Here is a 27,885-nt window from a genome sequence, read left to right on the forward strand (position 1 = left end):
GGGGAAACTGGGCAAATGAGGGTAAAAATGTGAGTGAAATTTGGAAGAAAAACAACAACAAACAAAAAACCCCTCTAAATACAGTTACAGGAAATTACTTAAAGGACTTCGTAAAAGAGAAGTCATTAAACTGACAAGCGAAACAACTGATAATGAATGCAAAAAGTCAAAAACTTCAACGTTCTCAGTCACTTGTGAAGACACACTTTCGTGTACAAAAGGCTTCATCAAGCTACAGTGAAAAATTATATGCTCAATTGTCAGGTTACTAAAGCATATGCACTTGACATTAGAACAATACTTGGTCTGTAATGAATTTGATAATAGTCTGAGAGCTAAACTCAGAATTGGTCTGCGAATCGGACTAAAGTCTGAGAGAGTCAATTGATGAGGTTTTAGACTTGAATTCAAGCACCTATAAAAGTCTCTTTCTAGTATATTGCTTATTTCCTTCTGGACATGCAGCCCGGAACAATCAGGTTCACTTTCAGTTTCTCAAGGAGGCGTCACTGCATTCGGGCAAATCCATACATGCCACGGCACATCTGCTATGATACGTGAACTGTACTGTATTACTCTTTAAGTCAAAACAGATTTCTCTGTCTTGAAATCCAAGCTGCTCTCCCCAGGAAGAGCGCGTCCATTCACCGAGAGTGCCACCCTTTTTTTTTCTTTCGTTTTTTTTTCTGCCTGCAATTTTACTTGTTTTTTTTTTATCGATGTGGATTTTTTCTACAGAATGTTGCCAGGGACAACTCTTTTGTTGCCGTGGGTTCTTTCACATGCGCCAAGTGCATGCTGCACACAGGACCTCATTTCATCATTGCATCCAAATTACTAACGTCCAGACCACCACTCAAGGTCTAGTGGATGGGGACAAAACACTGGTGACTGTGGGATTCAAACCAGCGCACTCAGATTCTCTAGCTTCCTAAACAGACGCGTTACCTCTAGGTCACTCCACAACATGTGCGGATGAAAAAAAAAAAAGCAAAAAAACACTCAGCAGCACCATCACTGTACAGAACAGAAAGCGTATCAGCAGCTTTCAGTTTCAGTTTCAGTTTCTCAAGGAAGCATCACCGCATTCGGACCAATACATACACGCCACACCACATCTGTTATGCAGATGCCTGACCAGTTTCAGTTTCAGTCGCTCAAAGAGGCGTCACTGCGTTCGGACAAATTCATATACGCTACACCACATCTGCCAAGCAGATGCCTGACCAGCAGCGTAACCCAACGCTCTTCGTCAGGCCTTGAGAAAAAATAAATAAAATAAAATAAAATAATGAAATAAAGAAATAATAATAATATAATAAATAAATAAATAAATAAACAGCGTAACAACAAAACAGAAACAGATCCACACGACAGAGACGTACGGAGCCCGGTCTGCACACAGGCCTCCATGATGGACAGTTTGGGGATGCAGGCGGCCAGCGACTTGTTGAAGGGGGGCGGGTGACCACTGCACATCCCCACACACTCCCCGTCCACGTTGTTGGCCGTGCAGCATCCGGAGTTGTCCCGCTCACCTGTTCAACAACAATGACAACAAGAACTGTCCTGCAAACCTGTACAACAACGACAACAATGACAACAAGAACTGTCCCGCCACCTGTACAACGACAACAAGAACTGTCCCGCCACCTGTACAACGACAACAAGAACTGTCCTGCCACCTGTACAACAAGAATAACAACAAGAACTGTCCCGCCACCTGTACAACAACAATGACAACAAGAACTGTCCCGCTCACCTGTACAACAACAATAACAACAAGAACTGTCCCGCTCACCTGTACAACAACAATAACAACAATAACTGTCCCGCTCACCTGTACAACAACAACAACATCAATGACAACAAGAACTGTCCCGCTCACCTGTACAACAACAACAACAACAACAACAAGAACTGTCCCACTCACCTGTACAACAACAACAACAACAACAACTGTCCCACTCACCTGTACAACAATAACATCAATGACAACAAGAACTGTCCCGCTCACCTGTACAACAATAACATCAATGACAACAAGAACTGTCCCACTCACCTGTACAACAACAATAACATCAATGACAACAAGAACTGTCCCGCTCACCTGTACAACAACAATAACATCAATGACAACAAGAACTGTCCTGCTCACGATTACCTGTATAACATCAGTGACAACAAGAACTGTCCCGCTCACCTGTACAACAACAATAACATCAATGACAACAAGAACTGTCCTGCTCACGATTACCTGTATAGCATCAATGACAACAAGAACTGTCCCGCTCACCTGTACAACAACAATAACATCAATGACAACAAGAACTGTCACGCTCACCTGTACAACAACAATGACAACAAGAACTGTCCCACTCACCTGCACGACAACAACAACAACGACAACAACAAGAACAGTGACAATGACCCTCTATCAAATCATTCTGCCTTTTCTCTCAGCTGTTTTCATAGTTTCTCTCACACTTTCTCTCTCTCACTCTCTCTCTCTTTGTGTTGAGTTGTGTTGCATTGCATTGTGTGTAGGGGTTGGAGTTGGGGTTGGGGTTGTGTTGTGTTGTGTTGTACTGCACTGCACTGTACTGTACTGCACTGTAGTGCGTTGTACTGTACTGTACTGTTGACAGTTGTGGCAGACAAAGACAGGCATATCATTGTCAGGGAGCTTGTTTGCCCGTGACTTTCTGGCCTGCCTCTTCTGAACAGCTGCAGCAGTTCTGTTGGCCTCGCACAACTTTTCGCCTTTGTGCACAGCAGCGGTCCACTGCAGATTCCTCCCAGGAGTCAGGGTTGATATCAAACGCTTTCAGAGAGACTTTCAGAGTATCTCTGAAGCGCTTCTTCTGACCTCCATGTGATCTCTTCCCTTCCCATCTGCGCATTCACAGATAGATTCATGAGCATCCACCCCCCCCGCCCCCCACCACCACCACCCTCCCCCCCCCCCCCCCCCCGATCCCCCAGCTGGATGACAACGATGGTCATCATCGATCTCGATGGAAACACACCACTGTTCTGTAGAGTACTGTACTGAATTGCAGTGTATTGTATCGGCCAAAAGTCTGTGCTGGATGACTTATGTCGTACACTTTCAGTTCATCCCCTTCGTTGGTGCGCACTCACCTGCCAAGCAGGTGAAAATGTCGGACATGTAAGCGTAGCACTCTATCATGTTGGTGCCGTTGAAGTGGGCCCAGACACGGGGATGGCACAGGGTGGTCTGGCACTTGGCAGGCACGTTACGCATCTGACAGCACACTGAAACCACACACACACACACACACACAAAAATCATAACAATATAACATATTTCTAATGAAAAACTAACAACTATAACAGTGAACCAACTGGACTGTTTAACAAGGAGTTGAAAAAGTCATACATTAGCAATGGACTGCTGAAGATCGTCAACACTGAAGATCATTTCAGTTCAGGGATTTGAGACTTTAACATATCGCACGATTTTTTGTTTATTTTTTAAACAAAACTTAAATCAATAATTTTCACACACACACACACTTTCACTTACTCGTATGCATACACAGTAATTCCCCCCCCCCCCACCCACACACACACACACTCAATTTTTTTCCTTCCCTCGTCTAATATCACTTACAGTAAAAAGACGTTAAACTAAAGAATGAACACACACACACACACACTCAGAATATGAATAACTTAGCTGTCTCAATAACAGAATTTATGTGCGGTGGTCTGTGATACATTTAAAAAATATATAAAAAACAGAAATAAAAAGTCTGAAGCTGTTGATCACTTTTTGTTATTGTTGAAAATTTCTGAAAGCTCGCTTCACAATCCAGTTGGATGTCTGCTTTAATTTGTCTACATTTGTAGTGTATCATGTTCTATCGCCTTTATCTATAGATTTTCCTTTTTTTTGGCCGGGAGGGAGGGGGTTGGGGGGTGGGTGAGGGGGTGGGGGGGAGGTCTAAAACCACACTATGTGAATATATGTTAAACTGAGGCTGACTGGATTTAAAACGTATCTACTGCTGAATCATACCATGGATCAGACACTCTAAGAAAATGTTCAGATTACCCAGACATTATTTCATACATTTCAGTGCTTTCTCAACGAACAAAAAGCATTAACCATTATAAATTACTTTATATTCTTTGATGATATGTGCATGCCATCTTTTATTGTTCCCAGGGTATACCTATATGTATTCTCTTATTTGCTGTAGCATTGATATGCAAATTGGATATCCTCATATTTTGTATTCTGAGATAATTTTCTAAGAAAAGTTTCCAGTCATGTGTTGTTTTTTTCCTATTGTCCTTTTTCCTATCTATTTATGTGCAAACTTATGTTAACGTAACTAGAGGAACAAAAGAATTGTTTACTGAGATTTTATTTTTTAAAAGAACAACAAACTGCAACCACATTCCCCCCCCCCCCACCCTTTTTTTTTTTTTTTAATGTATACCACATTTCCCAAGTGTCTATTTTTTTTTTAATAAAGTATACCACATTCCCAAGTGTTTTTATTTTTATGTATACCCACTCCACTGTTGGACGCTGTTCTTTCTCTGTCTCAGGACCTTGCAATTGGAAGGAACTTCCTCATTCGATTCGTCAGGTCACCGCACTCAGCTCTTTCAAGTCTGGCCTTAAAACCTACCTCTTCCCAAAATAGCCTCCCTTCCCTGCCTCTTCCTTGTCTTCAGTTTCTGCAGTTTTAGTGTCATGCATGCGTGTGAATGACTGGTGTGAAAGCGCTTAGATTTGTCTCTGCACAAGATTCAGCGCTGTTTAAATACCATCATTATTAACATACGCAGTAAATGCAATAGAATCCTATCATTCATGACTTACGCAGAACATCGGTTGCATGGCCCGGGGATGAAGCTGAAACACACATCACACAATTCTTTATAATCAGTTTGCACACACATGTACCTGGTCTCTCCTTTGTCCTTTTATTTCATGGACACATTCATGATAATAATAATGATAATAATAATGATAATAATAATGATAATAATAATGGATACTTATATAGCACACTATCCAGAAATCTGCTCTAGGTGCTTTACAAAAACGCTTCTGTTAACATAAAACATCATATCTATGTTACATACACACCAAAATGTGACAACACACACACACACACACACACACACACACACACACGCTGCATACATACATTTTAACATACATGTGTATCTAACAGCTACCCTAACACATACGCACACATAGGCAGGCACAGACTTACATAAACACACGGTGGTGGTGGTGGTGTGTCCATCGAGATCAATGATGACCATCGTTGTCATCCAGCTGGGGGATGGGGGGAGGGTGGTGGTGGGGCGGGGGGGAGGATGCTCATGAATCTACCTGTGAATGCGCAGATGGCTGAATAGTCCAATCTGCGCACGAAATGTTCGCTGACAGTTGGGGCAGACAAAGACAGGCATACCATTGTCAGGGAGCTTGTTTGCCCGTGACTTTCTGGCCTGCCTCTTCTGAACAGCTGCAGCAGTCCTGTTGGCCTCGCACAACTTGACGCCTTTGTGCACAGCAGCGCGCCATTTGTCACGGTCCACTGCAGATTCCTCCCAGGAGTCAGGGTTGATATCAAACGCTTTCAGAGAGACTTTCAGAGTATCTCTGAAGCGCTTCTTCTGACCTCCGTGTGATCTCTTCCCTTGTTGCAGCTCGCCATAGAAGAGCCTTTTGGGCAGCCGATGGTCTGGCATGCACACCACGTGTCCAGCCCAGCGAAGCTGGGACTGCATCAGCATGGTGAAGATGCTGGGAAGGGTGGCTTTTGCGAGCACCTCTGTGTCTGGGGTCCTGTCTTGCCACTTGATGTTCAGTACCTTCCTGAGGCATGTTGTGTGGAAGTGGTTCAGCTTCTTGGCATGTCGTTGGTACACTGTCCAAGTTTCGCAGGTGTACAGTAGTGTGGGGAGAACTACTGCTCTGTAGACCTTTAGCTTGGTCTCAAGACTAATGCCTCTTCTGTTCCAGACATTTGCATTGAGTCTACCAAAAGTTGCGCTTGCTCTTGCAATCCTGACGTTCACTTCATCGTCGATGGTCGCATTTCGTGACAGTGTGCTGCCAAGGTATGTGAACCGCTCCACCGCACTGAGTCTCTGACCGTTGACTGTGATGTTGGGCTCAACGTAGGGTTTCCCTGGGGCTGGCTGATGTAGAACTTCAGTTTTCCTCGTGCTGATGGTAAGGCCGAAGTTCCTGCTGGCAGTGGCAAACTTGTCGACACTGAGTTGCATGTCAGCTTCAGATCCAGCGTTGAGGGCACAATCATCAGCAAACAAAAAGTCTCTGATGATGTCTGTCATGACCTTCGTTTTTGCTTGAAGCCTTCTGAGGTTAAACAACTTGCCATTTGTTCGGTACTTTAGGCCGATTCCAACATCGCCATCTCTGAAGGCATCAGTAAGCATTGCAGAGAACATGAGGCTGAACAGTGTTGGAGCCAGGACGCAGCCTTGCTTGACACCATTTGTGACAGCAAAAGGAGCAGATGTTTCGCCATTGTCCTGGACTCGAGCCTGCATGCCTTCATGGAATTGGCTGACCAAGGAAATAAATTTCCGAGGGCATCCGTACTTGGCCATGATCTTCCACAGTCCCTCTCTACTCACGGTGTCGAAGGCCTTAGTGAGGTCGACATAGGTGGAGAACAGATCAGCATTTTGCTCCTGACATTTCTCTTGCAGCTGCCTTGCAGCAAACACCATGTCGGTGGTTCCGCGCTCTTTTCGGAATCCACATTGGCTCTCAGGCAAATGACCTTGGTCAAGGTGTGCTGTGAGGCGGTTTAGTAGGATCCTGGCAAGTATCTTGCCTGCGATGGAGAGCAAGAAAATGCCCCGATGGTTATCCCAGGCTTGCCGGTTCCCCTTTCGCTTGTACAAGTGAATGATAGATGCATCTTTGAAATCCTGGGGGATCGTCTCTTCTTTCCACATGAGTGAGTACAGCTGATGGAGCTTCTCAGTCAGCACAGTGCCTCCATCCTTGTAGACCTCTGCTGGTATGGAGTCTGAGCCAGGTGCTTTGCCACTGGATAGCAGACGGATTGCTTTCTGGGTCTCAAGAGGTGTTGGCAGATCGTCCAGTGCTTCGTTGATGGGGACTTGTGGGAGACGGTCTATGGCTTCATCATTTATGAAGGAAGGGTGATTTAAGACACTGTTGAAGTGCTCAGCCCAGCGTTCGAGAATTTTCTCCTTCTCGGTGATCAAGGTATTCCCATCTGCACTGAGGAGGGGGGATGATCCTGAGGATGTGGGGCCGTAGACTTCTTTTAAGGCATCATAGAAATTCTTCATATCGTGCCTGTCAGCATATCCCTGGATCTCATCAGCTTTGTCACTCAGCCACTTATCCTGCATTTGGCGTAACTTTTGCTGAACAGTCCTGCGGATGGCATCGTACGCATCCTTTTTTGATGTGGACTTTGGGTTGCTCAGGTAGGCTTGATGCAGACGGCGTTTCTCATCCAGAAGCTGCTTGATTTCATCACAGTTTTCATCAAACCAGTCTTTGTGCTTTCTGGTCATGGGTCCCAGGGTCTCTGAAGCTGTACTATAGATCAGCTCACGCAGGGTCCTCCAGTCAGCCTCCACATTCTGGTTGTCCAGAGAGGCGAATTCCAGACGATCTTCCAGCAGCTCCACAAAGGACTGTCTGATGGTGATGTTTTTCAGCTTAGCGATGTTGAGCCGTTTTGGAGCCTTCTGGCCTTGGGGGCGTCTCTTGGGCTGGATTCGAATATTCAGCTTCGAGACTACAAGGCGATGGTCTGTCCAACACTCGGCGCCGCACATGGTCTTTGTTACACGTACATCTTGCCTATCCCTTTTCCTGACGATGACATAATCGATGAGATGCCAATGCTTTGAGCGAGGGTGCATCCATGACGTCCTGTTACGGGTAGGGAGGCAGAAAACTGTGTTGGTTATCAGCAGTTTGTGCTCTGCACAGGTCTGAAGCAAAAGCAATCCATTTGGGTTGCAGTGGCCCACACCGTGCTTTCCAATCACTCCATCCCAGGAGATGTAGTCAGAGCCAACTCTAGCACTGAAGTCCCCAAGAATGATGAGCTTGTCTGCTTTAGGGATAGCAGCAATGACAGAGTGAAGGTCCTCGTAGAACTTCGCCTTCACTTCATCCGGGTTGGTCATGGTTGGGGCGTAGGCACTGACAATGGTGAGGTGCTTCTGGCCAGATGCCAGTGGGAGTTTCATGGTCATAAGCCTATCGTTGACTCCCTTTGGGATTCCAGCTAGCTTGCTGACAAGTGCTGTTTTTACTGCAAAACCAACGCCAGCCTCACGTCGCTCTTCGCTTCCTCGTCCACTCCAGAAGAAGGTGTAACCAGATCCCTGTTCACAGAGCTCCCCTTCGCCTGCAAGCCGAGTCTCACTCAAGGCTGCGATGTCAATGTTGTATCTGGCGAGTTCGGATGCAACTAGTGCTGTTCTTCTTTGGGGTCTGTCCGTGTTATCTCTGTCCAGGAGAGTCCTTATGTTCCAAGCACCAATGGTGAGAGGAACGATCTTTGTTTTTTTCTTTTCTTTCTTGTTGTTTCGACCGCTGATGTAGGGTCCCCGCCAGCCGCAGTATGCTGGCCAGGGTGATATGGAGCAGGCAATTTTTAGGGCACCTTTTCTAGCCCCTTCCTCATGCCAGGGAGGTGAGCAGTGCATTCCTAAAGAGGGCTGCTCAGACGCTCAGACGGCTGCCAAGCTCCATCGCTGCTCCTGTCGATGAAGAACGACCCTATGGCCTGAGCCGCCTGCATGCAGGTCTGCGGCTGCGACTGCCAGTGTACCCACACCTGTCGTTTCGTCGCTCGCCTGTCGCCACAGGACTTGGGGGTGATGAAATGATGAAGGATGAAAGGTCATTTTGGATGTCTGATGACTTGCACAATGAGTTTGTTTAAAGTGAAGAGGAGTTGCGCAACGTCGACCTCACTCTCTCGTCCGGGTCCACCAATTTCCAGTGGCAAGACTAAGTCGAGACGACTGGAAGATGAGCACGGATGCAGTGGATGACCAAGATATCCTTTCGGTGTCTCATCTTGCTCTCTGCACTCCACAGTGCGTTGCTGTAACTGCCTTCCTCTCCGTTGAACCGATAGGTTTCTTCCGCAGATTCTGCCGGATCCAGACTTCGCATGCATGGGTAGACACACCCCGGGGACCAACTGCGTGTGGCATGCACACAGCACGGTGGAGCTAGATGGCCGTCGGTGGCTCTCCTGAGCCAACGCCCTTTTATGGATCTCCATAAGGGTGTCTAGCCACCAGCCTCACCAGTCCCGGAAGGGAGCGGTAGGAGTGCCGGTTTAGTCGCCGGCAACCCGACCCTGAACAGGTTGTACTGGATTACAGGTTACCAGCAGCAGATCTGATGACCTGACCTGACTCTCCACACTCCACTACTCCGGGGCCAAACTCCACTGTTCTAACAGGGACTTTTCCTACTTTTTCTTCTCATAAAATGACCGAAACAAAGACCATACTCCATTATTAAAAAGGAAAATTTCCTACTTTTTCTTAACATACACTGACCACAATCTGGGCCACACTCCACTACATCGGGGCCAAACTCCACTGTGCTAACGGGACTTTTCTTACTTTTTCTTCTCATAAAATGACCGAAACAAAGGCCATACTCCATTATTAAAAAGGAAAATTTCCTACTTTTTCTTCACATACACTGACCATAATCTGGGTCACACTCCACTATTCCGTGGCCAAACTCCACTGTTCTAACAGGGACTTTCCTACTTTTTCTTCTCATAAAATGACCGAAACAAAGGCCATACTCCATTATTAAAAAGGAAAATTTCCTACTTTTTCTTCACATACACTGACCACAATCTGGGCCACACTCCACTATTCCATGGCCAAACTCCACTGTTCTAACAGGGACTTTTCCTACTTTTTCTTCTCATAAAATGACCGAAACAAAGGCCATACTCCATTATTAAAAAGGAAAATTTCCTACTTTTTCTTCACATACACTGACCACAATCTGGGCCACACTCCACTACATCGGGGCCAAACTCCACTGTTCTAACGGGACTTTTCTTACTTTTCTTCTCATAAAATGACCGAAACAAAGGCCATACTCCATTATTAAAAAGGAAAATTTCCTACTTTTTCTTCACATACCTGAACCAAACTCCACTATTCTAGAACGGGACTTGTTCCAACTTTTCACATTCAGTGACCAAAGCATAACCACAAAGGAACTTTTCTATGCTTTCTTTGACATGCAATGACCACAGCCCAAGCCATAAAAAAAACACCTTTTATTAAGCTGTCATTATACATTCTTAACTCAATGGCACAGTCCAGAACTATATATACATTTTATAAACACACGCACACGCACACACAATACACATTCATATACATGCATGTAGTTATGTACACATACATATGTATGTTCATCCCAGAGGTGCAATATTGTTTTAAACAAGATGACTGGAAAGAACTGAATTTTTCCTATTTTTATGCCTAATTTGGTGTCGACTGATAAAGTATTTGCAGAGAAAATGTCAATGTTAAAGTTTACCACGAACACACAGACACACAGACAACCGAACACTAGGTTAGAACATAGACGCACTTTGTTGACACAAGTGAGTCAAAAAGTGTACACACACACACACAGACATACATACACTCACATTTAAGTGCAAAGACATACATATACAAAAAATATTTCCACAACACTTTTTCACATAAGGTACTTGTGCTGGTTTTATGTAAATAGAATTACGGAAGAGATCAAATTGGTGATCTCACACAATATAATCAGAAAGTGCAGCGACCCATGGCTGTTCACATAAACGCATATCCTCTTCCAGAATTGGAAATTTATGTTCATGTTATTGATCGACTTTTTCCCCCCTTTTCTTTGGATATGATTTTTTTCCTCTTTTTTTTTTTTGTCTGCTTTCAAGGCGTCATTGAAGCTTTTCTTTCTTTTTAAGCGTCTTCTCTTTGTCATATACAGATATACAATATAAATAAGCATAGCCACATTTTCAGTACGTTTTTGTCAAATTGTACAAGAATGTTCTTCATATGCTATGTCAACTTATTCATTTTATCTCAACGCAATTTGGAATTAAATACATAAAAAAATACACTTTATGCAAACACACACACACACATTTACATGCCAAAAAGAGAAGAAGAGGAGGAAGAAGAGGGAGAGGAGGAGAAAGAGAAGGAGAAGGATGAAGAAGAAGGTGAAGAAGAAGAAGAAGCAGGAGGAGGAGGAGAAGAAGAAGAAGAAGAAAAAGAAGAAGGAGGAGGAGGAGGAGGAGGAAGAGGAGGAGAAGAAGAAGAAGAAGGAGGAGGAGGAGGAGGTGGAGGAGGAGGAGCAGAAGAAGAAGGATGAGAGAGAGAAGGAGAAGGAAGAGGAAGAAGAAGAAGAAGAAGGAGGAGGAAAACAACAACAAGGCCACAATGCAGTCCAGAGCCAGCATAAAGAAAAACAACTACAACAACAGAACACTATGAAGCGATGGTCACTCACTGTCCTCCACCACGATGTCGATGCGGTCAGTGGGCTGACTGGACCCATGGTGACCCACGGCTATCACGTACACTGTGTACAGGGTGCTCACTTCCGCCGCCAGCGAGTAGGTGTCTGTGGCCGCGTTCAGAACGCTTGTCTGCACACAACACACACACACACACACCACACATGCACATATACGTACATAGGTGCGCACACGCACACACACAATGTGCACACACATACAGAGGCATGCACACATGCGCGCACACACACACACACACACACAAACACACAGGCACGCACACACACACACAGGCACACACACACACACACACAAAGAGGCACGCACACACATATACACACATACACAAACACACACAGAGGCATGCACACACACACACACACATACACACACACATACACAAACACACACACAACACACACACACACACAAACCCTTTGTGAAATGAACATTAGTGATGCCTATATAGTACTTTTACAGTACAAACATTTCTTATATAGTGCAAATAATACTTTGTAGAAATGGTACTTGTACAGTACAACAGTACTTATATAGTACTTCTTCTTCTTCTGCGTTCGTGGGCTGCAACTCCCACATTCACTCGTATGCACACGAGTGGGTTTTTACGTGTATGACCGTTTTTACCCCGCCATATAGGCAGCCATACTCCGTTTTCGGGGGTGTGCATGCTGGGTATGTTCTTGTTTCCATAACCCACCAAACGCTGACATGGATTACAGGATCTTCAACGTGCGTATTTGATCTTCTGCTTGCATATACACACGAAGGGGGTTCAGGCACTAAGCAGGTCTGCACATAATGTTGACCTGCGAGATTGTAAAAATCTCCACCCTTCACCCACCAGGCGCCATCACCGTGATTCGAACCCCGGACCCTCAGATTGACAGTCCAACGCTTTAACCACTCGACTATTGCGCCCGTCATTTGTGTACCTATCAGAGTGGATTTCTATTTACAAATTTTGCCAGAGAACAACTCTCTCGTTGCCATGGATTCCTTTTCAGTGTGCCAAGTGCATGCTGCGAGAACGGGATTTGAACCCACACTCTCACAGACTCTCTGTATTGGCAGCTAAGCGTCTTAACCATTCTGCCATCTCCCTTCTGTCAACAACAACAGCCGAGTGATTAAAACATTGGACTTTCAACCTGAGGGTCCCGGGTTTAAATCTCACTAATGGCACCTGGTTGGTAAAGGGTGGAGATTTTTCTGATCTCCCAGGTCAACATAAGGTCTGCACATATGTTGACCTGGGAGATCGTAAAAATCTCCACCCTTTACCCACCAGGCTCCGTCACCGTGATTTGAACCCGGGACCCTTCAGACTGAAAGTCCAACGCTTTAACCACTCGGCTATTGCGCCTGTCACTTATATAGTACAAATACTTATGAAGTATAAAAAGTACTTATATTGCTCAAATAATACTTACACAGTACAAATAGTACTTATGAAGTACAAAGAGCACTTAAAAAGTTCACAAATAGTACTTACATAGTACAAATAGTACTCATGAAGCACAACAAGTACTTATATACTTCAAACGGTGCTCATATAGTACAAATGACACAGGACAGTTTGGGGCTGGTTAAGCTGTGATGAGCAAACTGAATTCACAGCTGCATCAATGTTGCCCAGTGGTACAGCAACAGGCACCTGACAGTGGTAATGCAACAGGCACCCAACAGTGGTATTACAGCATTGGACTGTCATACCCTGCAGAGAGCTCAGAGCCAGTGTCGCGGTTAAGGTCAGGCCTTCTCTTGATGTGGACAGCCTGTTCAGCCATCCTGTTCTAGTTCATTGTCTCCGAGCCAGTGTTGCAGTTAAGGCCAGGCCTTCTCTTGATGTGGACAGCCTGTTCAGTCATCCTCTTCCAGTTCATTGTCTCATCCGAATGACGGAATGCTCTGTTTGATTTTCAAGCCACGCTTCGGGAAAAAGCGCAAGAAACGTGAATCGAACCCAGACCTCCACAAACACTGCTTTGGCAGACAAGCCGCTAAACCATTCTACCACCTTACTCTCGCGATGAATTTCTGTACCTGTGTATCGACAATAAACCAGTCTTGAACCTTGAGTCTACCCCCGAAAACGGAAAATGGCTGCCTACATGGCGGGGCAAAAACGGCCATGCACGTAAAAGCCCACTCGTGCACGTACGAGAAAACACGGGAGTTGCAGCCCATGAACAAAGAAGAAGAAGAAGAACCTTGAGTCTGGAATATACTCACAGCCCTGAAGTTGGATTCCGCAGCTTTCTTGTAGAAGACCCTGTAACCGCTGACGGCAGAGGGGTTGTACCTGGGGGGCTTCCACGTCACCTGCAGACTGTAGGTGCCGTTCCTCGACACCGATATCACAGAGAATGACTGGGGGGTACTGGGCAACAGCCCTGCACACATATGTACATTATGAAATAACAATTATTATTATGATATTATAATGCCACCACTCGCTTTCGCCTTACCCTAGATACCATTCCTGTAATAGTTGACACAACTGATGCTGTTGCTATGTTACAACTGGTCCAGGCTATTTATTATTAATGTCATCTTAAATCATCATGATTACTACAATCATTAAGGTGTAAACATTGATTGATTGAATGATTGGACAAATCTTTTTTTTTCTTTTTTTTTGTTGTTGTTGTTGTTGATGTTATTGTTACAGATTTGTTTTGCCTTGTTTAGTCTATTTTGTTTTATTTTGTTTTATCTCTCTCTCTGTAGTGGAAGATGCTACTGTTCGTTGTATATTGTTTGTTTCATACTATTCTCTGTATTGTATACATGTTTTTGGAAAAAATTTTAAAAGTTAAAAAAAAAATTATGAAATAACAATGATAATGATAACAGATAATTAATAATAAAGATAACAACAACAATAACAATAGTAATAATAATAACAATGATAATGATAATGATCACAATAATAATGATAATGATAAGAAGAAGAAGAATACAACTACAACTACCACTTCTTCTACTACGACTACTGAAAATTTCATTTACAGGATGCATTTCCATATAAAACATGCTCAACGTGGGAACAAAGAGCAACTTGCTGTGCATGATTTTTCCTTCTGTCCATAACCAAGACAGTCGAGGATGGATGTCCATGGTTGGAATGATTGAAAGTTGAAGGCCCCATAGCCTTCAATAGCCACAGTGGCAGTGAGTTATATTCACTGTGTCCAGGGCTTGGCGTAGCCTTCAATAGCCACAGTGGCAGTGAGTTATATTCACTGTGTCCAGGGCTTGGTGTGGCCTTCAATAGCCACAGTGGCAGTGAGTTATATTCACTGTGTCTAGGGCTTGGCGTAGCCTTCAATAGCCACAAGGGCAGTGAGTTATATTCACTGTGTCTAGGGCTTGGTGTAGCTTAGTGGGGCTGAATCCTCTACTGTCTCCACTTTTTAACCTTCCTCAACTGTGAGTGGAGAGACGAAAATCAGGTAAAGTGCCTTTCCCAAGAACACAACACCTCGCTGAAATATGGGCTTCGAACTCTTGATCACTGGTGAACCATGGATCAGAAGTCCAACACCTAACTGATTCTGCCATGCTGCCTCCAAAAAAAATCGCTTCTGTTAAAAAAAAAAAAACCCACCAAAACCAGTGGAACTTTTTCTGTTGTTTTTTTGTTTTTTTTTTGGCTGCCCCATCATCTGTACCATTTCAGTGTCATTACTCCCACACCGCTCATTCCGAGTTCCCCCTTACACAGCCACACCAGGGCTCCTCTGTGTCAGTGTCGGCAGTCTACAGGGAACCATCGATGTCAGGCTGCCAGGAGGCCACAAACCAGAGGAGACCCTGCACTGCAGATAAGTCACTTCAGTGGTCCATTTAACCGTGCTCAAACAAGAGATTCAAAAGTGAGAAAATTTTTTTTAAAAAGGCACCTTATTCTAACACAGCGCCCCCATGCTATGAACACACCCTGAACGTAACTTATGACATGCGTACCTCCCCCATACTCAAAGCAGGAGATGACAGCACTGGCGAAGGACAAGCAGCTTAGATGGTGCAAGGAGACCTGAGCGACCTCTTCCTCATCGGCACTGCAGAACAAAAGACATTTCGCTGGCACTCCAGACCGTGCACAGCAGTCTCCATGATTCCGCCCGTCTGAAACCCATCATAGTGGTGTTGTTTTTTTAAACATTTTTATTCACCCGGTCTCAAACCCATCATAAATTTTCTAAAACATTTTTATTAATTTTTTCTTATTTCTTCATTACAGACATATATCTTTTGTTTATACCCATACTACTTATAACAGAAAGCAGAATAGGATTGAATAAAGACAGAAGAGAAACCAGGGTATATCTAAATTGTTGTTATAAATAATAATAATAATAATAATAATAATATCAATAACCAGGGTATATCTAAATTGTTGTTATAAATAATAATAATAATAATAATAATATCAATAACCAGGGTATATCTAAATTGTTGTTATAAATAATAATAATAATATCAATAACCAGGGTATATCTAAATTGTTGTTGTAAATAATAATAATAATATTAATAACCAGGGTATATCTAAATTGTTGTTATAAATAATAATAATAATAATATTAATAACCAGGGTATATCTAAATTGTTGTTATAAATAATAATAATAATAATAATAATAATAGTAATAACAATGAACAACAAGAACAACAGCAACAGCAACAACAGCAACAAAAACAACAACAATAATTTTATCATGTGCTGTGGAGGGAGCTATCCACACAAGAACTTAAAGCTCTCCAACAGGCTCAAAATCCTTATGTCAAGCTCATTTTTTTTAAGGCATGCACGTCTCGGTACTGTACAACTCTTTTTAACTCTCTCCATACGAACGGCGAAAGAGACCATGTTAACAGCGTTTCATCCCAATTACCATCATCAAAAAATTGCAAACGGAACGCTCTTATACTGAAGAGGTGAATGTTGACAAAGAATACCACAGTTCTGATGACGGAAGCTAAAGGTTGGGTCATTCAGACACCCACTGGACATCTGTGGGGTCTGTGTAGAGGAGAAGAGAGGACTGGCCGTACTGAGTGAGTTAAAGAATTACACCACTTTCTTGTTAAGCAGTGAATTAAGTACAAGACCTAATTTCTGCTTTCATGTAATTTCTCTAACTGACACCTCAGCAAATTTCTTGTGTTTTAAGCAAATATATAGCCATTCAAAGGACTCTCCACTATTCCGTTAATGGTACAATCTTTTGTATTTGCAGATTCAAGAGGAACACAAGGTGGGAGAGCTTTTAGTTCAGCTTTTCAGCTGTACAAACCTGAAATCCACTGCTTTTTTCAGGCCATCATAGTCCTTCACCCTCATCCTTCAAAACAAATCTAAAAAAAAAACCATTTCTTTTCAAGAAGTCTCTGTATGATTAAGGCACTACATTCCAAATTTGTATTCTCTCAATCCACATCTATTTCATCCAACTGCAGTGGAGAAATCAATGATCATTCAGCTCTCACTTTGCTGTTGACCTATCAATATCATCAACATCCACAGAAGAAAACAGAATGTTACCAGATCTGCAGTAGTAAAAAGACAATTACCACTCTGCAGTAGCAAAAAACAACAAAAAACAAAACAATTACCAGATCCACAGTAGTACAGAGAAAGCTACCAGATATGCAGCAGTAAAAAGACAGTCACCAGATCCACAATAGTAAAATGACAGTTACCAGATCCACAGTAGTACAAAGAAAGTCACCAGATCCGCAGTAGTAAAAAGAAAGTTATTAGATCCATAGCAGTAAAAAGACAAGTTACAAGAACTGCAGTAGTAAAAAGACAAGTCAGTAGATCCACAGTAGTAAACAGACAGTCACCAGATAGTGAAAAGACAAGTTATCAGATCCACAGCAGTAAAAAAAAGAAAGTTACCAGATCCGTGGGACTAAAAAAACAAGTTACAAGATCTGCAGTAGTAAAAAGACAGTCACCAGATAGGAAAAAGACAGTCACCAGATCCACTGTGGTAAAAAGACAGTCACCAGATAGTAAAAAGACAGTGGTCAGATCCACAGTAGTAAAAAGACAGTCACCAGATAGTAAAAAGACAGTGGTCAGATCCACACTAGTAAAAAAAAGTCACTAGATAGTAAAAAGACAGTCACCAGATCCACAGCAGTAAAAAGACAGTCAACAGACAGTAAAAAGACAAGTTACCAGATCCGCAATAGATGAGGTCCGTCAGATGGCTGGCACACACCGAGTTGAAGCTCATGTTGCCAGGCACAGAGGAGGGGTGACACACGGGCATGCACGCTTCACTCACGTTGCGCTGCTGGCAGCACCCTGCATCACAACACAGCCACATGTCACACGTTCGGTCAGTTAAGAGTGATGGCCTAGAGGTACCACGTTCGCCTAGGAAGCAAGGGAATCGGAGCGTACTGGCTTGAATCCTGGCACAGTAGCCAGAATTTTATCCCCCTCCACAAGACCTTGAGTGGTGGTCTGGACACTAGTCATTCGGACGGGACGATTGAGGTCCCTTGTGCAGCATGCACTTAGTGCACTTAAAAGAATCCATGGCAACAAAGGGTGGTCCCCGGCAAAATTCTGTAGAAAAATCCACTTTGATAGGAAAACAAAAAAACTGCTGGCAGGAAAAAAATATTAATGGGTGTCGCTCTCAGTGTAGTGACGTGCTCTCCCTGGGGAGAGTAGCCCAAACTTCACACAGAGAAATCTGTTGTGACAAAAGAGTAATACAATAAAATACAATACAAACAACACTTCCTCGCATTTCTTTTTCTGCTTTTAACTATTCTAATAATGATTATTATTCGCCCTGTGAGTATCTTTCATTTTCATTGTATTTTAATATACTAAATGCACACCTGGAACAAAATACAAAACGAAAGAACATGCATATCATTTTAAACATTCATACAAAAGGCTAGAAAAACCTACTAGCTAGCCAATGACATATATACCCCCGAAAGTGGAGTATGGCTGCATACATGGCGGGTTAAAAACAGTCATACACATAAAAGCCCAATCGTGTATATACGAGTGAACGTGGGAGTTGCAGCCCGCGAACGCAGAAGAAGAAGAAGTTTACAACATATATGACATGTAAAAAATGGTATTTGAATGAAATCGTTCAATTCACAAGCTTTGAAATGTCTCATATTCAGATATACCTGGCCAAAACCACCCCCAACCCCCCGCCCCCCTCTCCCCCACTGGCCCTCAATTTTTTCTTAACACAAACATGATCAGTGTGAGCCTTTAGCCTACTCGGTGTGACTGCTCTCTTTCTCTCTCTCTCTCTCTCTCTTGCTGATGCCTCACCTGTACGATTCAGTGGCTCTCTTGGAGCATTGATGTCTGGTGTAGCAGGAGCACCTGAAAATATAAAATCTTACTTTTTCCTTCACAATCATATCATCTTTTTTCTTTTGATATACAAACTAACTATTTTTCCACCTGAATCACTTGATTGATTTATTTCGTATAACTTCATACCCACCTGTCATTGACACATAATATGGATAATACAATAAAACCAACTTTTTAGCATGGTGAAAATTATTCATTTGCCATCATTGTTTTTTCTCAGGTTTTTTTCCTTGAGTTTTTTGTTTGTTTTTTGTTGTTTTTTGGCATTGGTACATGATATTCATCAGTTGTATTCCACCTCTGATACTCACTTGCGTAAAATCACATCACAAAAAGAACAAAAAGGAAATGCTCCAGTCATTTACTATATCCTTTAGCTTTGAAACTATAAAACACTGACTCATCATCAGATCCTTTGAAATCTGGCTTAACACCAATATCTTTTCCCAGAATCCCTAATCAAACTTTCCTGGAATCCCTCATAGAGTTTTTTTTTTTCCCCTGGAATCCCACACACAGATCTTTGGTATAATCCCCCTCAAAGATCTTTCCCAGAATCCCACACACAGATCTTTGTTATAATCCCCTTCAAAGATCTTTCTCAGAATCCCACACACAGATCTTTGTTATAATCCCCCTCAATGATCTTTCCCAGAATCCCACACACAGATCTTTGTTATAATCCCCTTCAAAGATCTTTCCCAGAATCCCACACACAGATCTTTGTTATAATCCCCTTCAAAGATCTTTCCCTGAATCCCACACACAGATCTTTGTTATAATCCCCTTCAAAGATCTTTCCCTGAATCCCACACACAGATCTTTGTTATAATCCCCTTCAAAGATCTTTCCCAGAATCCCACACACAGATCTTTGTTATAATCCCCCTCAAAGATCTTTCCCAGAATCCCACACACAGATCTTTGTTATAATCCCCCTCAATGATCTTTTCACAAATCCCACCAAGATCTTTCCCAGAATCACACAGAGATTTTGTCCAAGAATGCCACACAGATTCTTTTTTCCCGAAGACACACTGAGATATTTCCCCAAAATTCCCACTGAAACATTCCCCAGTATCCCCCACACAGAGATAGATCAGCCTGAAAAACACACACACACACACACACACACACACACACACAGAGATCTTTCCCAGAATCCATCACATTTATTTCCCAGAATCCTCTCCCTGACCTTGGAGAACGAGCCCCATGGTGACAGCCTGCGTGGTGCCATCGATCTCACACTGGTACATGCCCTGGTCCTCCTCCTTGGCAAACATGATCTGCAGGGAGTGCACGTTGCTCTCTGCCACACAGAAACCCCCCGAGGTTGTTGGGTTATGACATTATACATCCATTTGTGTCGCTTGAAGCCTGTGTGCGGAGAGACAGACAGACAGACAGACAGAGACAGGGAGAGACAAAGAGATGAAAGACAGAGAGAAAGATGAGAGAAGAGAGAGAGACAGAAACAGAGAGAGACAGCCAGTGTGAGAGACAGAAAGAGACAGACAGAGACAGGGAGAGACAAAGAGAATGAGAGAGAGAGAGAGAGAGAGAGAGAGAGAGAGAGAAACAGAGAGTGAGGGACAGAGAGACACAGAGAGAGTATGTGGGTATGTGAGTGTGCAGAGAGTGCGCACTGCTCTCAGACACACAGAAGCCACAAGGTTTTTGGGTGATGACATTGTCCGTTGGTGTAGCTAGCTTGAAGCTTGTGCACACACAAGAGACACAGAGAGAGGGAGGGAGATACAGAGACAGAGACAATGACAGAGCGAGAGATAAGAGAGACAGATACAGAGAGAAAGACACAGAGAGAGATGAGAGAAAGAGACAGCAAGAGAGAGACAGAGACAGAGAGAGAGAGAGAGACAGAGACAGGGAGAGACAAAGAGAATGAGACACAGAGAGACACTGGACACTGGACACTGGAATTATTTATTGTCATTGCCAAGAAAGGTCTTTTGACAAGGGGGCAACAACATAAATCCATATATTTTAGCTTCAAAACAACAAAACACTACATTTTTTTTCTGAACCCTTCAGTCAGTTTAAACCAAGAAAATATGCAATACTTGGAAACACTTAAGTCACATCCTGACAAAAACTCAACGAAACGGAACTAAAGAAAAACAACAATGTAATGATAATAAAATACCAAAATGAATGGAGACTGACTCGACCATCCCTTCAAAAATACATCAAACCAATACATACTGCCTCAACAATACACTCAATTATGCAATGTTATGTTTTCTGTTTTATCCAAATAAAATAGCAACTTCTTTACTAACTATAATTAATTCTCTTCTATACTGTTAATACTATTCTGACTTATGTACCTTTGTCTCATTGTTTGAGCTTCTGCAATGAATTTAGCGACAGATCTAATTATGATTTCATTATCACATGACAAAACAGTAACAACATCATGGCTTTTAGCCATCTCTGTTTTAAAGAATATGCATTTTTCTCGCACAGTAGTATAAATTTCACACTGAAAAAGACAATGTTTTTCATCATCCACTTGGTATCCACAAAGAGGGCATGGTGATTGTATAGAAGTCCCAGGTTCAAACCATCTCCTGTTTGCATTAAACTCCAGAGTTCTTAACCTAAATCTCGCATAATTTATTCTGTGCCATTTGTCTGTAATGATCCTGAGATATGTTTCTGGTTGAAATATACTTTTAAAAGAAAAGAACCAACTATATTTTTCTTTACTTTCCATGTCAGAATGCCAGTTTTGTTTGAAGGAACAAATGAGTCGAGACACAGAGAGAGAAACATAGAGACAGACAGACAGAGAGAAACATAGACAGAGACAGACAGAGAGACAGAGACAGAGATGGGAAAGAGATATATATATATATATATATATATATATATATATATATATATATATATATATATACTGTGTGTGTGTGTGTGTGTGTGTGTGTGTTTGTGTGAAGGGATTGCACACTGCTTTCTGTGCCACTCAGAAACATTGTCCAGTGGTGTTGCTTAGTTCAAGACCGGAGACTGGCTTATTGTCTCTACATAGGTACAGAGAGAAAGAGAGAGTGTATGTGTGTGAAGTTCTTGTGTGTGTGCGTGTGTGTGTGTGTGTGTGTGTGTGTGTGTGTGTGTGTGTGTGTGTGTGTGTGTATGCTTGTGTTTCTGTGCCTGTGTCTGTATCAAGTTTCACTTTTCGTTATCCGTTTTCTCCCCATACAATCACATCCGGTCGCCTCACCTGCCGGGTGCATCAGCATGTACCTGGGGTCGTCCACCATCAGCTGGTTGCCATGGAAGATGGTGGTGGAGTGTTTCAGAAACACCCAGTTCACCTGGAACAAACAGCAACAACACTGTATACCGTCTGTAGCTTGGGGCTTCAGCTTGTATTGTATTGTATTGTATTGTATTGTATCGTATCGTATTGTATCGTATTGTATCGTATCGTATTGTATCGTATTACCATCAATTTTCCCTGCGTGAAAATTTGGCCTGCTCTCCCCAGGGAGAGAGTGCATAACTACACTGAGAGCGCCACCCTTTATTTCTTTTTTTTTTCCCTGCCTGCATTTTTTTTTCCCTATTAAAGTGAATTTTTCTACAGAATTTTTCCAGGGAAAACCTTTTTGTTGCTGTGGGTTCTTTTACATGCGCTTAGTGCATGCTGCACATGGGACCTCGGTTTATCATCTCATTTCAAATGGCTTTACTAAAAGGGAGAAAACCCTTCATAACCCGTAGCTTAAAGGTTATGGGAGTTAGTTCCCCAGGCACTGAGAAACACCCAGTTCACCTGGAATACACACCACCACCCACTGCACACTGTCTGTCGCTCGGGGCTCAGGGTTTACTTAAAGGGGGGAAACCCTTCATAACCCACAGCTTAAGGGTTTGGGGAGTTAGTGCCCCAGGCACTCAGAAACACCCAGTTCACCTGGAATAAACACCCCCCCACTGCACACTGTCTGTCGCTCGGGGCTCAGGGTTTACTTAAAGGGGGGAAACCCTTCATAACGCACAGCTTAAGGGTTTGGGGAGTTAGTGCCCCAGGCACTCAGAAACACCCAGTTCACCTGGAATAAACACCACTACCCACTGCACACTGTCTGTCGCTCGGGGCTCAGGGTTTACTTAAAGGGGGGAAAACCCTTCATAACCAACAGCTTAAGGGTTTGGGGAGGTAGTGCCCCAGGCACTCAGAAACACCCAGTTCACTTGGAACAACCACCACCACCACCACCACAGTGGAGTGTTGGCCTAGTGGTAACGCATCTGCATAGGAAGCAAAAGAATCCAAGCGCACTTGTTCTTGTTCTTCTTCTTCTTCTGCGTTCACTCGTATGCACACGAGTGGGCTTTTACATGTATGACCGTTTTTACCCTGCCATGTAGGCAGCCATACTCCGTTTTCGGGGGTGTGCATGCTGGGTATGTTCTTGCTTCCATAACCCACCGAACGCTGACATGGATTACAGGATCTTTAACGTGCGTATTTGATCTTCTGCTTGCATATACACACGAAGGGGGTTCAGGCACTAGCAGGTCTGCACATATGTTGACCTGGGAGATCGTAAAAATCTCCACCCTTTACCCACCAGGCGCCGTCACCGTGATTCGAACCTGGGACCCTCAGATTGACAGTCCAACGCTTTAACCACTCGGCTATTGCGCCCGTCTGAGCACTTGTTCGAATCCCACAGTCGCCAGTATTTTCTCCCCCTCCACTAAGACCTTAAGTGGTGGTCTGGATGCCAGTCATTCACATGAGATGACAAACCGAGGTCCCATGTGCAGCATGCATTTTGTGCATGTAAAAAAAACCCACGGCAACAAAAGGGTTGCCCCTAGCAAAAATTCTGAAGAAAAATCAACTTCGATAGGAAAAAAATCATAAGACTATATGCAGAAAAAAAAACTACAAAAAGTGGGTTGTGCTCTCAGTGTAGTGACATGCTCCACCTGGGGAGAGCAGCCTGAATTTCACACAGAGAAATCTGTTGTGACAAAAGAGTAATACAATACAATACAATACAATACAGTGTTTGTTGCTTGGGGCTTAGCCTTTATTCAAAGGGAGAGGACCCTTAATAACCCATAGCTTAAAGGTTGGGTGAGTTAGTTTTCCTAAGTCCCTTTGGGTCATCAATATAGTGGTCCCTGGTATTGACTGAATAAAACTCCTGAACTCAATGCACTGCCTGGGATCTGCTGAAGCATAGACAAAAGCGAGTAAGTTAACAATTAAAAAAAAAATTAATAATAATAATGCCACCAAACATGACAATCGCTGACACCAGTTCCACACCAAGCACCTGATCCACAAAACTATGTCAGTCACATGAACAAAATTAATATGCAAGCCAACCCCTCTGTAAAAACTCTTTTCAGGAACAACTGGAACATTTCTGTTGCAATGTTCTGTATGTTTTAGAGACCCTCAGACCCTCATATTATATACATTATAATAATATATACATAATAATATACATTATAATATACATAATATATACATTATAACAACAGTGGAGTGATGGCCTAGAGGTAACGCGTCCGCCTAGGAAGCGAGAGAATCTGAGCGCGCTGGTTCGAATCACGTCTCAGCCGCCGATATTTTCTCCCCCTCCACTAGACCTTGAGTGGTGGTCTGGACGCTAGTCATTCGGATGAGACGATAAACTTAGCGCACGTAAAAGAACCCACGGCAACAAAAGGGTTGTTCCTGGCAAAATTCTGTAGAAAAATCCACGTCAATAGGAAAAACAAATAAAACTGCACGCAGGAAAAAAAAAAAAAAAGGGTGGCGCTGTAGTATAGCGACGCGCTCTCCCTGTGGAGAGCAGCCCGAATTTCACACAGAGAAATCTGTTGTGATAAAAAGAAATACAAAATACAAAATAATGATAATAATGATATAATAATAATGATGATCATCATCATCATAATAGTAATAATAATCATAACAGCAACAATGATGATGATGATGATGATGATGATGACGATATTCTGATAAGAATACAGAGTTCCTCTTTTGTTCACTCAATTAACTATACAGAATTCTTTTTTCACATCACAGACAACAGAGCAATTACAAGAATCAGAGTCAGTGTTCACGATACAGAACTCTTTCTTCACACCACAGACAATACAGCAGTTAACACAATCTGTTATACTTATAGATACAGATTTCTTTCTTCACATCACAAATGACACAATGGTTAACTCACTCAGTACGGCCAGTCTTCTCTTCTCATCTACACAGACCCCTCGGATGTCCAGTGGGTGTCTGAATGACCCAACCTTTAGCTTCCGTCGCCAGAATTGTGGTATTCTTTGTCAACATTCACCTCTTCAGTATAAGAGCCTTCCGCTTACAATATTTTGATGATGGTAATTGGGGTGAAACGCTGTTAACGTCGTATGGAAAGAGTTAATACAATCTGTTCATGGTAGAGATTTCTTTTGTCATATCAAAGACAACACAACTGTGAACACAATTTGTCAACGATACTCATGCCTTTTCCTTCACCACAGACAAAACAGTCAACACAATCTGTTCACAACACAGATTTCTTTTTCCACACCACAGTCAAAACAGTCAACACAATCTGTTCACAACACAGATTTCTTTTTCTACACCACAGACAACAGTCAACACAATCTGTTCACAACACAGATTTCTTTTTCTACACCACAGACAACACAGCAGTCAACACAATCTGTTCACAACACAGATTTCTTTTTCTACACCACAGACAACAGTCAACACAATCTGTTCACAACACAGATTTCTTTTTCCATACCACAGTCAAAACAGTCAACACAATCTGTTCACAACACAGATTTCTTTTTCCATACCACAGTCAAAACAGTCAACACAATCTGTTCACAATACAGATTTCTTTTTCTACACCACAGACAACAGTCAACACAATCTGTTCACAACACAGATTTCTTTTTCCATACCACAGTCAAAACAGTCAACACAATCTGTTCACAACACAGATTTCTTTTTCCATACCACAGTCAAAACAGTCAACACAATCTGTTCACAATACAGATTTCTTTTTCTACACCACAGACAACAGTCAACACAATCTGTTCAAAACACAGATTTCTTTTTCCACACCACAGACAACAGTCAACACAATCTGTTCACAACACAGATTTCTTTTTCTACACCACAGACAACACAGCAGTTAATACAATCTGTTCACAATACAGATTTCTTTTTCCACACCACAGACAACAGTCAACACAATCTGTTCACAACACAGATTTCTTTTTCCACACCACAGACAACAGTCAACACAATCTGTTCACAATACAGATTTCTTTTTCTACACCACAGACAACACAGCAGTTAATACAATCTGTTCACAACACAGATTTCTTTTTCTACACCACAGACAACAGTCAACACAATCTGTTCACAATACAGATTTCTTTTTCCATACCACAGTCAAAACAGTCAACACAATCTGTTCACAACACAGATTTCTTTTTCCACACCACAGACAACAGTCAACACAATCTGTTCACAACACAGATTTCTTTTTCTACACCACAGACAACACAGCAGTTAATACAATCTGTTCACAATACAGATTTCTTTTTCCACACCACAGACAACAGTCAACACAATCTGTCCACAATACATTTCTTTTTCTACACCACAGACAACACAGCAGTTAACACAATCTGTTCACAACACAGATTTCTTTTTCCATACCACAGTCAAAACAGTCAACACAATCTGTTCACAATACAGATTTCTTTTTCCATACCACAGTCAAAACAGTCAACACAATCTGTTCACAATACAGATTTCTTTTTCTACACCACAGACAACAGTCAACACAATCTGTTCACAATACAGATTTCTTTTTCCACACCACAGACAACACAGCAGTTAACACAATCTGTTCACAACACAGATTTCTTTTTCTACACCACAGACAACACAGCAGTTAACACAATCTGTTCACAATACACGTGTCTTTTTTCACATCATGGACAACACAACAGACAGCACAATCTCTTAAGAATACAGAATTCTTTCTTCACACCACAGAAGACACAGCAGTTAACACAATCTGTCAACGACACACGTCTTTTTCCACACCATGAACAACACAGCATTAACACAATATGTCAACGACACACACGTCTTTTTCCACACCATGAACAACACAGCGGTTAACACAGTTTGCTCATGATACAGATTTCTTTTTCATATCACAAACAATACAACACTTAAAAATGTGTTGACGACACAGATTTGGTTTGTCAAATCACAGACAACACAGCATTAACACAATATGTCAATGACACACACGTCTTTTTCCCACACCACACACAACACAGCATTAACACAATATGTCAACGACACACACGTCTTTTTCCCACACCACACACAACACAGCATTAACACAATATATCAAGGACACACACGTCTTTTTCCCACACCACACACAACACAGCATTAACACAATATGTCAAGGACACACACGTCTTTTTCCCACACCACACACAACACAGCATTAACACAATATATCAAGGACACACACGTCTTTTTCCCACACCACACACAACACAGCATTAACACAATATGTCAACGACACACACGTCTTTTTCCCACACCACACACAACACAGCATTAACACAATATGTCAACGACACACACGTCATTTTCCCACACCACACACAACACAGCATTAACACAATATGTCAACGACACACACGTCTTTTTCCCACACCACACACAACACAGCATTAACACAATATGTCAAGGACACACACGTCTTTATCCCACACCACACACAACACAGCATTAACACAATATGTCAAGGACACACACGTCTTTTTCCCACACCACACACAACACAGCAT

General features: G+C 42.6%; 1 protein-coding gene across 1 annotated transcript in view; it reads right to left on the reverse strand.

The window, feature by feature from the left end:
* Positions 1 to 27,885, reverse strand: part of LOC143292142 (Ig-like and fibronectin type-III domain-containing protein 2) — an 82,111-nt gene that overhangs the window by 47,023 nt on the left and 7,203 nt on the right. Inside the window, exons 4-13 of the mRNA XM_076602329.1 lie at positions 22,235 to 22,328; positions 20,186 to 20,299; positions 18,941 to 18,994; positions 17,807 to 17,935; positions 15,582 to 15,743; positions 13,845 to 14,005; positions 11,585 to 11,723; positions 4,862 to 4,894; positions 3,145 to 3,279; positions 1,386 to 1,538 (exon numbers count right to left, since the gene is read on the reverse strand). Coding sequence (XP_076458444.1) covers positions 1,386 to 1,538; positions 3,145 to 3,279; positions 4,862 to 4,894; positions 11,585 to 11,723; positions 13,845 to 14,005; positions 15,582 to 15,743; positions 17,807 to 17,935; positions 18,941 to 18,994; positions 20,186 to 20,299; positions 22,235 to 22,328 — 1,174 coding nt within the window. The remainder of the gene's footprint in view (positions 1 to 1,385; positions 1,539 to 3,144; positions 3,280 to 4,861; positions 4,895 to 11,584; positions 11,724 to 13,844; positions 14,006 to 15,581; positions 15,744 to 17,806; positions 17,936 to 18,940; positions 18,995 to 20,185; positions 20,300 to 22,234; positions 22,329 to 27,885) is intronic.

Source organism: Babylonia areolata, chromosome 18 (assembly GCF_041734735.1).
Source record: "Babylonia areolata isolate BAREFJ2019XMU chromosome 18, ASM4173473v1, whole genome shotgun sequence".
In the NCBI taxonomy this organism is placed as follows: domain Eukaryota; kingdom Metazoa; phylum Mollusca; class Gastropoda; order Neogastropoda; family Buccinidae; genus Babylonia; species Babylonia areolata.